General features: G+C 55.4%; 1 protein-coding gene across 13 annotated transcripts in view; it reads left to right on the top strand.

The window, feature by feature from the left end:
- Positions 1 to 14,101, top strand: part of MCF2L (MCF.2 cell line derived transforming sequence like) — a 127,457-nt gene that overhangs the window by 38,381 nt on the left and 74,975 nt on the right. Inside the window, exons 1-2 of one of the 13 annotated variants that reach the window (XM_058741990.1) lie at positions 3,466 to 4,284; positions 4,422 to 4,755. The exons of 10 other annotated variants lie outside the window; for them this stretch is intronic. In XM_058741990.1, coding sequence (XP_058597973.1) covers positions 4,611 to 4,755 — 145 coding nt within the window. In that variant the 5' untranslated portion in view covers positions 3,466 to 4,284; positions 4,422 to 4,610. Of the gene's footprint in view, positions 1 to 3,465; positions 4,756 to 7,389; positions 7,708 to 14,101 lie in introns of those variants that run through there. 2 more of the 13 variants (XM_058741981.1, XM_058741998.1) reach the window with 2 other exon arrangements.

Raw genomic sequence — 14,101 nt, 5'->3', positions numbered from 1 at the left:
GCCCTCCTCTCTGCCCAAACCCACTTCTTCGCCAGAATTATCATCTCCACATGAGTGCAAATCGTGAATCCTTGCCGTTGGGTTTGTGCGGTCATAAATAGAATTTCGAGCTTTATTTCTGGTTAGCTAAGAACTTATCCATTCATTTTATACTTGTGACTTGGGAGGAAGAAACCTTTGTTGTGTCTTTCAAAACGTAAACAGGCTCATTGCAGCTGTGTGATGTACACACAAACATTCTAGAATCAGAGTCCTCGGTGCTCTTTGGATACAGTGTGGAAGAGGTATCCTGCCTTGGGGATAACGCTAGCACCACCTCAGAGAGGCGGATGAGCGCTGGGGAGGGGGGGTCCCTGACCGGAACCCAGCCTTGCCGCCTGTGGCCGGGTGGCACCTGGGTGTCCTCATAAAGTGGATCCATGAGAACACCTGCCTCGCAGGGCTGCCGCGAACAGCAAGGGACGTAAGTCCGCGTGAAAAGCTCTCAGGCCGCCTGTGGGCAGGAGGCCCACAGGAGGGAGAAGAAGGGGGAGCGAGCGTCTGAGCGGCGGGTGTGGGCTCTCCAGGGCGCGGCTGGCTCGGGAGCTTTCTGAACTTGACAGATTAAGTGGCATTTGCGTGTCTAAATTGGGCTTCGAGCCAACTTTCTGGCTTTTTGTTATTCCCTTGTTGTAGCGTGCAAAAAGTGAGTCCAGGCCCCAAAGTGTGAAAATCGATTTCTTACCTCTGCAGAAGGAGGAACTAGCATTAAGTCGCACTGGTGATGTTTTTAGCAAGACTTCAGGTGGACGAATGCCCCAGATGTGACTTCACTTTTGTCAGGTTACTTTATCTTCAAAGACAGTTTTCTGAGTGTTTTGATTTCTGAATCCTTGTGAAGGGAGGACATGTCCTTTGATGTTTAAATAGTAACAAAACGTGGAAAGTTGTTGAGTAGTCATGCACGTTTGGGCTCCATGGTTTATCAGTTTTTTTTTTTTTAAATTTTTTTTTTTTCAACGTTTTTTTTTTATTTTTGGGACAGAGAGAGACAGAGCATGAACGGGGGAGGGGCAGAGAGAGAGGGAGACACAGAATCGGGAACAGGCTCCAGGCATCAGCCCAGAGCCCGACGCGGGGCTCGAACTCACGGACCGCGAGATCGTGACCTGGCTGAAGTCGGACGCTTAACCGACTGCGCCACCCAGGCGCCCCTATCAGTTTTATAATTTTATCCATTTGAGAATTTATCAAGTCTCAAAGGGATTTTCAGCCCTTTTATACTGTTTTCTCTTCTGAAACCCAGTCCTTAGGCAGCATCCCTCATCCGCACGGACACATTCACGTGCAGGGAGCGTCTGCTGTGAGCTGACCGAGCCTGGGAGACGCCGCACGTCCACCCTGGTGCCGCAAGACCCCAGACACTTCGCTGCCGACAGTCTCCAGGCACAGACCCTCGGGCGACGCAGAAAGTGTCAGAACTTCACGTGGAAGGTTCAGGCAAACTTTCACATGCCACACAATATTCCCAATCAATGCGAGGAGAACATTTATTTAAAATTGTTGCAAACACAGCGTAGAAAAGACCTAAGTCACCATGTTGCCTGTTGTCTGTTAGTAGGTTTCTAATTTCGTGTGACTAGGGCACCGTCTCTCGATTTTGTCATGATTGGTCAGGTATCGTGATGCGTCCTTTATTTAAGACAATGAAGCGTGTTACTCAGAAAGCTCATTACGAGCGAGCAGCTCCAGGGTCTCTCCACCGAAGATTTCACTGCTGGCGCTCAGAGGCCGCAGCGTGTCGGACCTGTGGTGTGTCTTACGGGCTATCTTGACGGAGGCTCCCAGAGCTTCCTGTCTTTGTTTGAGGGAAGATGTTGTCATTGAAAAGGGCCGAAAGGCCCTGTTACACGGTGAACAATTAGTCGTGACCAGCAGCAGGGCTCCATAGGAAATTATCGTCCAGTGGGGTGGCCCAGCTGCGGCCGAGGGCAGTGCCGGGCGGTGGGGCTGGGACCCAGCGCTGCACAAGAGGCAGGCTTGTGGGGCGTGTGGTGCCTATGGGCCCCAGTGCTGGCCCGACCCCGGGGAGTCGTCTGTGCACGGCAGGCAGGGGCGCCAGGCACCAGGAGGGAGGAGGAGAGGGAGGTGTGTCACCTGGCCCACAGGCCCTGCCAGCTTGCACCTGCGTGTGCTGGCCGTGTGGAAATGCACTGACGCACACGTGCACACCCGTGTCATTCTTACGAAGAGAAAGAGTCCTCCCGCCTAGCGGCTGCACGTGATAATGAGCCGGCTGTCAGCCTGGAAGGACTTTACAAGTACCCAGCATCTCGTTGAAGAGCTGTGCTAAGTGACTCCCTGCCCTCGCCCCTGCCATGATTAATTTAAGACTTTTTACTGCCAAAAGTCTTGGATGCCATTTATGGATACGAATTCCTTGACAGTAGCTTGAGCTCATGTTGAGTAAAATATACTCTTGGGGTCCCCGGAGACCCAGTTCTCCAAAGGCCCGCCAGTGCCTGCACTCGGCACACCGGGGTGGGCCTGGGGCCTGGGAGGAAGAACTTGGGTGTTCTGGGTTTTGTGACTGGGAGCTGAGGGAGGGACATGTCCGGGACGATGTGTGGTTTCGAGATGTCCGCCAAACCCAAAGACCATGAGCCTTCAAGACAAAGAGACCAAGAGACTGTGAGCAGATTCGTGTCTCATAACTGATTTTTGGAAAAGGTTTTAAATAGTAACGTCTTTAAGACATATTTCCATAAAGTCGGAGACCCTGGGTCAGCCACGCCCACTTGCTGGAACAGCGACGCCACGGCTGTGTGCACGTGCACACGTGTGCATCTGACTTACCAGCTGCTCCGTGAGCGGCCCCGAAGTTTCCGTTCTCGTGATTTTCTGTGCGCACCTTCACGTTTACACGGGGAGAAATTCGGCCCCGGCCTCAGAACAACACACGACGGGGCTCGTGGCGGTTACTAATCAGTAGTGGCGGGCAGCTCCCGTGGACACAGAGACATGTCCAGTGGCCACGTCTCCGCATGTCCTTCCTGCGGTGCCCTGTGCTGAATGGACCTCAGGGCTCTGGTCCCTGGTCACAGGAAGAGGGCTCACATCCTGGACGCACCACATCAAACACGCCATCTGTTTCCTCCTGACTGTGCGCCAGGACGGCCTCTGCTCAGAGGCCCGCGTGGAAGCGCAGAGATGGGCGGCTCGGCGGCCAGTGCGTTGACATTCTCTCCGTGTTGCTTCTCACGGACACAGCGCCGGGAGCCGGCTTCACCTGCTGCGTGCCGGCAGACGCAGGCCAGTGCAGGGGGCGTGGGCGCAGAGGAGAGGCGAGTGAGGCCAGCACCTGCTTGCACTCCCAGTGCCTCCCCTGCTCAGAGGTGTGAGCCTGCTCCTAGCCAAAGAGCCGAAAGGGGACCTCATCGGGGCTGAGCCAGCAGGCGTGCGGGACCCACACTGTCACCTCAGCCCCACAGCCCCCAGCTCTGGCGGGGAAGGCCTGGTGTTTGGCAGGGTCCCCCCAGCCTGTGAACACCCCTGGGAGGAAGGTGGGTGCCTAGGGGCAGAAGGAAGCAGACGTTGTCTTGCTGCAAACCGGCTACACCGCTGAAGGGGTGCCCGTGGCTCATGGGGTCAAGCGTGGCCATTCAGACAGACCCACGTGCTGACGCCCCCGTGGGCGGGAGCGTACAGGAAGCACACGGGAGCCCTGGGACCCTCCCCTGTGTCACACATAAACGGCAACTGAGTGAACTGCCCGGCGGGTTAGGTGTGAGGGTCAGAGGCGTGTCCAGCATGACGCCCACATGGGCGCACGCTCTGGGACAGAGGTGGGGGCAGCAGGTGGCCAGGCAGTCTCTCCCCCTCAGAATCATCGTGGGCACGAGGGGCCAGAGCCTTGGGGTCCAGGGCACGATTGACATCGCTGGAAAGTGTCACTTGCCAAGCACAGCGGTGTTATCATTTCCTGCCTCCCGAGCTGGACGGCAGGCGGGGGTCACAGACGGCGGAATCTCCCAGTTTATTTCAAGAAGGCCCAGGGCCGTTTCCCCTCCCTTCCTCCCGCCTTGTAGCTGTTTGTTTGAACTTGAGATTTCCTGAGCTTGGAAGGTGTTTCTGACTTGGGCAGCGAAGCAAACCCCTGACTCTGGGAGCCCCGGCCAGCACAAGCCCCTTTCCGAGGAAGGAAACGCCCAAGACCTGCAAATAGACCGCTCTGCAGCCTGGCCCCCACTCTGCAGAGCTCTCCTCTGACACCGCAGGCCTTGTGTCCGGGCTGTGTCCCCCCAGGTGAGGGGACAGGCAGGGGCCGGCCCTCCGTGCACAGGAGGTTCTGGGCTGCCCGTGCCTGGAGTGATTGCAGAGCAAGGCCTGGAGTTGGAGGCCGGGGACTCTGGGAGCCGGTTGGACGCTCTGTTGTTCCTTAGGACTCGGCAAACCCAAGGTCACTGGAGGTCGCCTGCCCAGCTCAGCGTGCAGCGCGGGGTGGGGTGCCCTCCCCCACTGCCAGTGCCCGCCCGCTGTGGACCGTCTGCAGAGGAGAACTGCAGGGCAAGGGAACTGTGCCCTGTGGAATCGAAGCCCCCGCTGCCGTGCGCGTCCCTGGAGAAAACGTGATGGCCGCGAAGGGAGCTTCTCGGGGGGCCCCCGGGGGGCCCCAGCGTCGGCTCTGGCTGCTGACTCGGAGACGCCGGGGGACCTCGAGGCGCCCACAGCCTGTTGAGGCGGGACGGGGTGGCACCACCCGGGACGCAGGAGCAGGTACGGGGTCCCTTCTGCCGGTGGGCACCTCCCTGTACGTGTCACTGGGACGCGTGCCCCTTGAAGTACTTGGGAGGTTGGAAATGATGCATCGGGCTGTCTCGCTGAAGCCGGACTGTGGGTCCGGCTTTACTTGGTTTACTGTCTTCTGCTTTTGAGGAGTGTGGGCTCCTGAGTCTCTGCTTCGGCCGCGGTGGCAGGCGGGACGTGCGTGTGCCCTGCCCTTGTGTGCCCTTGTGTGCCCTGCCCTTGCGGCCTGAGGGGCATCCTGCCCTGACATCCATCCCGGGCGGCCTCCAGTGCTCCCTCCCCTGCAGCCAGAGCATAGGCTGTCCCCAAGGAGGCTTCTCTCGGAGGAAGGTGTGGGAATTCTCCTGGGTCTCAACATAACGTCCATGCAGGCTGACCTCCACCAGAGCCTGGCGTGCTGACAGCTGGGGCTGGAGGAGGGAACCTGTCCCTCGTTTCTGTCCTTTCTCCCGGAGACCAGGAAGCCTGAGCTTTGCTGTTGACCTTGGGGCAGCAGCTGACTGCGGCATCGGGCACCTTGTCAGGCATCAGATGCCCTTGATGTCTAAGGTGATCGATGCCAGAAGTAACAAAACTAGCCCAACATGTCCCCTGGTTTGGGGGCCCCATGGCTCCTCCCTGGTGGGGAGTAGGAGCCTTGCTCTGGCCCATTAGTGTCCCAAGAGGATGGGAGAAGCTGGTGCATAAAACTGCAGGGCTGAGGGCCTGGCCCTGGTGTGGCTGGTGGCCGCGGGATAGTCTCAGCCCTGGTGTGGCTGGTGGCCGCAGGGCGGGCTCGGCTGTGGCCAGACAGCCTCCCTCAGTTTCTCTTTGGGGAAGGACAGAGCCCACACACTGAAAGCCTGATGGCCTCTGCTTCTCGGCTGTCACTCCCAGCTCACCTGCATCCGTGCACATGTTCAGGGTTAAAATAACAGGTCCTCGACTTTCTGGTGGATGCTGCCGACTCTGAGGAGTGAGTGGGGTCGTCACGAGGGGCCATGTGGACCCCTGCCCCAGCCTGGCACATGTTTGTGCCCCTCCTGACCCCCTCCTAAGCCCACTGTCTAGAGGTCATCAGATGTGGGCTCACAGGGGTCCCCGAGTTTTCTGACCAGACTGGCCTCGGAGGACTTGCTCTCTGAGAACCCCCAACTCTGAAGGACAAAATTAACATCCAACCCCTGGAGGCCCCATGGGGGAGGGTGATGTGGGGCCTGAGCCTGCCTCCCCCACATCAGCCAGGTGACCCAGATGGTGAGGTCACTGCTGCAGCGATGTCTGCTCAGGGTGCCCGGTGGGGTGCTGACCCGAGAGGCTTCTCCACCAGCCCTAGTGCCCACGAGAGGCTGAGTGTGCCGGCTCGTACTGGCACCAAGGTGGATGATGGGCAGTTAGGTGCTGAGTCCTGGGTCCTGGCGTTCAAAGAAGAGTGGGGGGTGCTAAGGAAAAGCCCGAGTTCCCTGAAAGTAGCTCTAAGGGACGCCCAGCACTGGGGGACGTGTGCATTGGTACTTGGCTACGGTGTCTGCTGGGTCTTGCCTGTAATGGCTTTCAGAAGAGCCAGATCTGCAAACCTGGCTCTCAACTCTTCCAGAGCTCCGGGAAGCAGAGCGCCGTGCTCTCTGACTCCCCAGAGCACCCAGGTGAGATCAGCCAAGACCCGCAAAAATGAGGAGAGAGCATGTGGTTTTGTTTAAAGTGTGTTTATCAGAGGAAATACTTGTACTGAGATGCTTCCTTACGGGCTGTGGTCAGACTGGCTGGTAAGGACAGGGTTCTTGCTCTGAAGAAATCTGGTGATTCGTATTATTTTCATCATTGTAAACTTCAGGCAACTTGGTTGAAGTCACTGCTTCCGGCGCCTAGCCCCAACTCCCCGTCTCCCACCAGCCTGCTTGGGGACAGCTTGGCTCAGGCCTGGGGACAGTTCTGGGACCTGACGCATCTGGGTCTTTGTGGCATCTTGATCCTGGACACCCACAGGATCTGTGGTATCCCCACTGTCTAGCTGGCTTGGACTGCTTTGGACCCCAAGCCAGCCCCACTGTCTAGCTGGCTTGGACTGCCTCGCTGGCCCAGGTGTGTGGACTCTGTCCACTGCCGTGGTCCCTGAACAGAGTGAGGGGGAGGGGTGCCTTACCCTGTCCCTGTGGAGCTCCGTGCGGTAGGCAGGGCTGTGACGGTGGCACGAGGCAGCCCATGCCCCCCTGGATTCTGAGAAAGCATCTCCAGGTGGGGACTCAGGCATCACACCCCAAACCTGTTAGAGACCCACAGGCTTGGAATAGAAGGCTGGTCAGGGCGACCTTGTCTCTGTGGTCCTCACCTCCCTTTCAGCAAATGCGGCCTCCGCCTCTGTTTGTTCCCAAACATCGTCACCCGTGTCTGGAGCATCGGACCTTATCAGGTGGAAGAAGGTGGTGGTGTGGGGCTGCTCTGGGCATCTTGTCCTGTGTGGCGCTCCCAGCATGCACACATCTCTCTGCCAGCAGGTGGGCCCTCCTTGCATCTGACCTTCCTGTCGCCTCCACAAAAGCTCAGGGAAGTCATGCCGGCAGAGCTGTCCCTTGTCCCTGAACTGAGGCCAAGACAGGCCGGGACGTTCCTTCCTCCTTGGGCCGCCAGAGCCGGCCAGCCGGGGTCCGTGTGTACTTACGCAGGGTGGGGTGAGCAGATGTGAGCCTGTGGGAAGGTAATCACCCTTCAGTGTTTTGTCTCTGTTCATGGGTGAAACGGAAGTAAAAAGTCAGCTGGTCCCTCACGCAGATTTTAGGGAGCAAAGTTCAGTGGGAGAGGCTGGCGGGTGAGCAGGGAAGGCGGCAGAACCGGGAACAGGGACAGCCATGGGGGACAGAAGCGCGGCCCGAATCTCCGTGGCGGAGATGAAAAGCTATTACGTCTATTCTGAGTGGTGCTCCTGGCTGCTGTCTGTCGCTGAGGGTGAGTCCCTGGATCTCATCAGCCACCACCTGTTGGGGTCGCTCCCAGCACTCCTGGCTTTGGTGGCTGTGGTGTGATGCAGTAGCCGTGCCTCCTGGAGACGGTTCCACACCTCCCGTGGTGAAGGGGGGACGTCCTGTGAGTCACAAGCAGGTACCCATGGGGCTCAGAACAGCGCAGGGAACGGGTGTTACGAGTAGGTGAGCCTTTCATCCAAAGTTATCATCAGCTCTGAGTCATGCCCTCTGCTACCAAAAGCCAGGGACATCCCTGTGTCTAGAGGGTCAACTCCACGGCTGGCCTGAACTGGACAGCAGGGAGCGTGGCCAGCACCAGGCCCGTCAGAGCCAAGCTGGGCCTCGTTTGGGGGGCGCTCCATGAGCAGGGGTCCACACGCTCCATGCAAACAGAACAAAAGCCACCAGCTACTTGGTGTTGATTATGCCCCGACAGAGTGACACCCAGGGTGACCTACGGGAAGGTCAACTGTGCTGTAGTTGAAATGCAGTTTGGTGACACTTAAGGTGCTTCCATGGTCGGCTCCGGGGAGCTGCAGAGCCCAACGAATGCCCCTGGAGCCCTGGCCGTGCACCGGGGCTGAGCAGGTATCCCATCCGGAGTGGGGCTCCTCCTCCACTTGCCCCTGAAGCTCACGAAACCGGCCGCATGTGAATCACATGGTTTCTTTACTGGCCCATCTTGTCTGTGAGGACAAATCTGTGGTGTCACTGTGACCAGGCTGGGAGGAGGGATCACAGTTCCATGAAGACAGGACGTTCAGATGTTTACCAGGCCCTTCGTGTGGCCCAGGGTTCGCGTTCTCATCCTCCGATGGAGAGCTTTGTGGTCAAGTCTGTGCCTTGGTGTCTCCTGTGAACAATACCTGCTTTACCACCGAGGACGGCCAGGCAGTGGTTGTCCGAAACAACATCGTGTTTCGGACCAGGGGCTGTCTAGGGAGCTGTCTAGGGGCTGTCGGGAGCGTGGGCACCAGTGGGTGATGTGTGCACGTGCTTGGATTTGCTGCAGGACCCACAGTTGGTTCTGTTGGTCTTGTCTCTGTGACAGTGGGGATGGCACCAAGCCAGACGGCACGGTGGTGGCCCCCCCCACCGAGGACCCCCAGGAAGGCCAGCATGGCTTGGTTCAGAGAGGGGCTTGGCCCCTGGGCTGATCTGTTTATACAGTAATCACATGCTGCTCCCCACAGGGAAACTGAGGCTGAGTGAGGGTTGAAGCTTCCAACGGGGGCTGCCCCTGGAGGGGGCAGGTGGGGGGCAGGTCAGGGCCGTGGGGCAGTTGAGTGGCTGCCACTGGAGGGGGGCAGGTGGGAGGTGGGTAGGGGCCAGGTGGAGGGGGCAGGTAGGGGGCTGCCACTGGAGGGGGCCAGGTGGGAGCCAGGTGGGAAGGAAGCTTTGGAGGCGGGGTCTCCCCACCAGCCCCTGCAGACTTCCTGGAAGCTCCTTTGTGTGCACACTGGGCCGTCCCTCCTGCACCAGAGGCAGATGCCCCCAGCCCACCTGCGTGATGTCAGTCCCACGGCAGAGTTTCTGCTTTGTTCTCAGCCCTTTTCCTCTCCATTTTCACTCCACATCCGGATTCCCCTCCCGGTCGCCCCCACGCCACGGTTCCTGTGACCGAGAGCGGCGCCTTGACGAAGTGGTGGCCTGGACCCAGGGCCACGACCCTGCCCTTCCCACCTCTAGGCCCACAGCTCTGGCCTGGACTCGGAGTGGAGTCAGGGCTGCAGGACAGGAGTCACCCTCCTGGAGCCCTGGGGGCACGGCCGAGGGGCATCTGTGCAGTACGTGGGAGCCCAGCCTGACAGAGCGTCCCCCAAAGGTGCTGTCAGGCGGGGCAGTGGGGGGCTGTGCTTTTCCGGGGACACAGTTGCTTTGAGGACACAGACTTGCCAGCGTGTGTGACAGCGTGGTGTCCGTGCTTGGACGGGATTCCCCAGCAAACCTTGTCACCAGCGCCTGAGGAGGGGGGGGACCCAGTGGGGCACAGTGGTGACCTTGTGCTCTTTGGGGAGGAAGATGGGGCTCTGAGCAGACCGTGTCTGGAAGAGGGTCGCAGGTGAGCGGATACCGAGGGTGATGCTTCTGTTCAGGGGGGCCCCACCCGGTCTGTCGCGATTCAGAGGAAACAGGCTGACGTCTGTCAGCACGTGCGTCGTTTGCTCTGTGGGTACGGCTGCCTCTGCCTGGGGTGTAGGGCACTTCGCATGCAGTGTCTACTTGATTCGCTCTTCCCTCACACCGTGTGGAGCAGAAGGGTCAAGTTAGCACCTTCCACAGGTGGGCGTCAGCCCTTCCTGCGTGGCCCTGCATGTGCGTGCATGTGGTGGCACGCTGGCGGGCCCCAGAAGACCCCACAGACGACTTTCTGCAGCGGCAGGAGATCAAGGTCAATGTCTGGATTCTTCATTCGCTCATGGGCTCCGTGTGACATGCAAAGGGACTCATAATTCAGGGACATTTTCTTGGGCCGCATCAACCTGGGGCGTGGTCAGAGCTGTAGGAAGCCTGGTCCATACTGGCAGCAGCGTGGGTGACAGAGCCCCTCTTTGTCGCCGTCCTATATTGAGAAAGACCCAGAGGTTCCGTAACCATGCTGGCAACACCTGTGTGAATCCTGGCATGCGATCGTTGCTCTGAACCCTGCAAGGTGTGTGGGCCGGGGGCAGGTTCCTCAGGAACAACACGCTAGCAAAAAACGACAGATGCTCATCCTGCACGTGGACCCAGACCAGTTGGGGCGGGAAGCCACGGCCATGGCCACCCGTTTGCACTTTCCTTCAAAATACTGTGAACTGTTTGTTCTTCCAAAGAAACCTTCATTTTCCAAGATTGCCTGAAAGAGGTACCTGAGTACTCGCCTCGCCGTGACGCCTCTACAGGAGTGAGTTCTCGGAAAAATAAAAGGTTTTCTGGGTGAAGCTAAGAACGAATGAGTAAACAAAACGTTTCAAGGCCTGAGAAGCGCTCTCTTTCAGGCCCGCGCAGCAGGTAGGGTCCCCCGCGCCAGGCCGAGGCTCCGTGCTGCAGCGAAGGCATGTGCATCAGGCTGCACAGTCTCTGTGCAGGCCAGGGCTGGGAGAGCCCGCCTTGGGGAACCGACCAGCTGCGGGCAGAGACGTCCATCCGGGGGAGGAGACTCCTGCACACCCACCCCATCCCCATGTGATGGTTGACAGGGTCAGGCCGGCAGCCACGGGGAGGGGGCTGGAGGTGTGCTCACTCCAGGACACACAGTCTGAGCAGCACCTGACAGTGAGCCGGGCGTTGGCACAGGACTGGGGTGAGTCCCCGAGACAGGCGGGCCAGCGGGCTTCCTCTCCGCCTCCTCGTGCTCCACAGCGGGCTGTCCAATTCCCCAATCTCAGCGCATTTTCCTGAATGACACCGGCACCTTTCAGACACGTTTTCAGTTGCAGTATCCATCCCGTGGTGAAATCAAAGCAGAGTTTTTTAGCACGATTTCATTAGAATGTTGGAAATTGGACCAGAAGCTGTTGAGCATTCCAGAAATCTGCCAGATAGTTGTGAACGGATTAGGTGAGAAAGGCATCCTACATGTGATGGCTGAAATGAAATTTGCATTTTTTTAAAATGAAATTTATTGTCAAATTGGTTTCCATATAACACCCAGTGCTTATCCCAACAGGTGACCTCCTCAATGCCCATCACCCACCCTCCCCTCCCTCCCACCCCCATCAACCCTCAGATTGTTCTCAGTTTTTAAGAGTCTCTTATGGTTTGCCTCCCTCCCTCTCTAACTTTTTTTTTCCTTCCCCTCCCCCATGGTCTTCTGTTAAGTTTCTCAGGATCCACATAAGAGTGAAAACACATGGTATCTGTCTTTCTCTGTATGACTTATTTCACTTAGCATAACACTCTCCAGTTCCATCCACGTTGCTACAAAGGGTCATATTTCGTTCTTTCTCATTGCCATGTAGTACTCCATTGTGTACATAAACCACAATTTCTTTATCCATTCATCAGTTGATGGACATTTAGGCTCTTTCCATAATTTGGCTATTGTTGAGAGTGCTGCTATAAACATTGGGGTACGAGTGCCCCTATGCATCAGTACTCCTGTATCCCTTGGGTAAATTCCTAGCAGTGCTATTGCTGGGTCATAGGGTAGATCTATTTTTAATTTTCTGAGGAACCTCCACACTGTTTTCCAGAGCGGCTGCACCAGTTTACATTCCCACCAACAGTGCAAGAGGGTTCCCGTTTCTCCACATCCTCTCCAGCATCTATTGTCTCCTGATTTGTTCCTTTTAGCCACTCTGACTGGCGTGAGGTGGTATCTGAGTGTGGTTTTGATTTGTATTTCCCCATTGAGGAGCAACGTTGAGCATCTTTCCTGATGAATATGGTTGCAAAAATTCTCAACAAGATACTAGCAAATCGAATTCAGTAACATATAAAAAGGATTATTCACCATGATCAAGTGGGATTCATTCCCGGGCTGCAGGACTGGTTCAATATTCACAAATCAATCAATCTGATCCATCACATTAATAAAAGAAAAGAACCATATGATCCTGTCAATCAATGCAGAAAAAGCATTTAACAAAATTCAGCATCCTTTCATAATAAAACCCTCGAGAAAGCCAGGATAGAAGGAACACACTTAAACATCATAAAAGCCATTTATGAAAAGCCCACAGCTAACATCATCCTCAATGGGGAAAAACTGAGAGCTTTTTCCCTGAGATCAGGAACACGACAGGGATGTCCACTCTCACCGCTGTTGTTTAACATAGTGTTGGAAGTGCTAGCATCAGCAATCAGACAACAAAAGGAAATCAAAGGCATCAAAATTGACAACGATGAAGTTAAGCTTTCACTTTTTGCAGATGACATGATATTATACATGGAAAATCCAATAGACTCCACCAAAAGTCTGCAAGAACTGATACATGAATTTAGCAAAGTTGCAGGATACAAAATCAATGTACAGAAATCAGTTGCATTCTTATACACTAACAATGAAGCAACAGAAAGACAAATAAAGAAACTGATCCCATTCACAATTGTACCAAGAATCATAAAATACCTAGGAATAAACCTAACCAAAGATGTAAAACATCTGTATGCTGAAAACTATAGAAAGCTTATGAAGGAAATTGAAGAAGGTATAAAGAAATGGAAAAACATTCCATGCTCATGGATTGGAAGAAGAAATATTGTTAAAATGTCAACACTACCTAAAGCTATCTACACATTCAATGCAATCCCAATCAAAATTGCACCGGCATTCTTCTCGAAGCTAGAACAATCCTAAAATTTGTATTGAACCACAAACGACCCCGAATAGCCAAAGTCAAGTTGAAGAAGAAAACCAAATCAGGAAGGATCACAATGCCAGATTTTAGCCTCTACCACAAAGCTGTAATCATCAAGACAGCATGGTATTGGCACAAAAACAGACACATAGACCAATGGAATCAAATAGAGACTCCAGAATTGGACCCACAAACATATGGCCAACTCATCTTTGACAAAGCAGGAAAGAGCATCCAATGGAAAAAAGACAGTCTCTTCAGCAAGTGGTGCTGGGAGAACTGGACAGCAACATGCAGAAGGATGAAACTAGACCACTTTCTTACACCATTTACAGAAATTTGCATTTTAAACGTTCATGAGGCTTTTGCTTTTGCCCAGCCAGTGAGCTGGGTGATGGGCAGGAGCCCTGCAGGCCTTCAGTGACCAGAGTAACTTGTATCCCGTTGGGGTCTGCTGTGTTGTGGCTGCGACCACAAGCCCCCACCTTGGCCAACATTTGGGACTTAAGGCCACAAGTGCTGTTTGCTACTTTTTATTTTGTACACACTGTACTAATCTCATGGTATTTAAAATAATTCCTTAACCAAGGACAGCATCACCTTTTATTACTAGAAACCAGTGTGCCCTTAAGAATAACCTGCATTGTTGCAACAAAGCCAGTGTGAGCACATCCAACCCATCTGTCCCCCTGTTAGCATTTGGGCTTTGCTCCTCGTAGGCAGATGTGGGGAATAAGCATGCCTCCTTACAGGAAGGCATGGAGCTCACGTGGAGCCACCGAACGTGGTACAAGACGCCTTCTCAGTCGGGTCTCTTTTGTGGAACAGACATAGAACCTTCTAGTGTTGGATTTGGGGGGCACTTACTTCGTTCACCACTGCCCTTAACACTCCATTAATCAATCTACGTTGACCGTCCCACATGTTTATCGTAAATCAGCACAACATCAACAACACCAAAAAAGTTCGTTTATGCTCTAACATCAAGAGCACGGATTTTCCATTATATTTGAGCAACCCCAGCAGCCACGCCATGACTCGGGACTCCCAGGACGTCACCACGCGCCGCGATGGAGTGCCCTGGGTCACTGC

Source organism: Neofelis nebulosa, chromosome 1 (assembly GCF_028018385.1).
Source record: "Neofelis nebulosa isolate mNeoNeb1 chromosome 1, mNeoNeb1.pri, whole genome shotgun sequence".
Lineage (NCBI taxonomy): Eukaryota > Metazoa > Chordata > Mammalia > Carnivora > Felidae > Neofelis > Neofelis nebulosa.
Note: the sequence above shows the minus strand (reverse complement) of the source record. Positions and strands in the feature narration are given on the sequence as shown.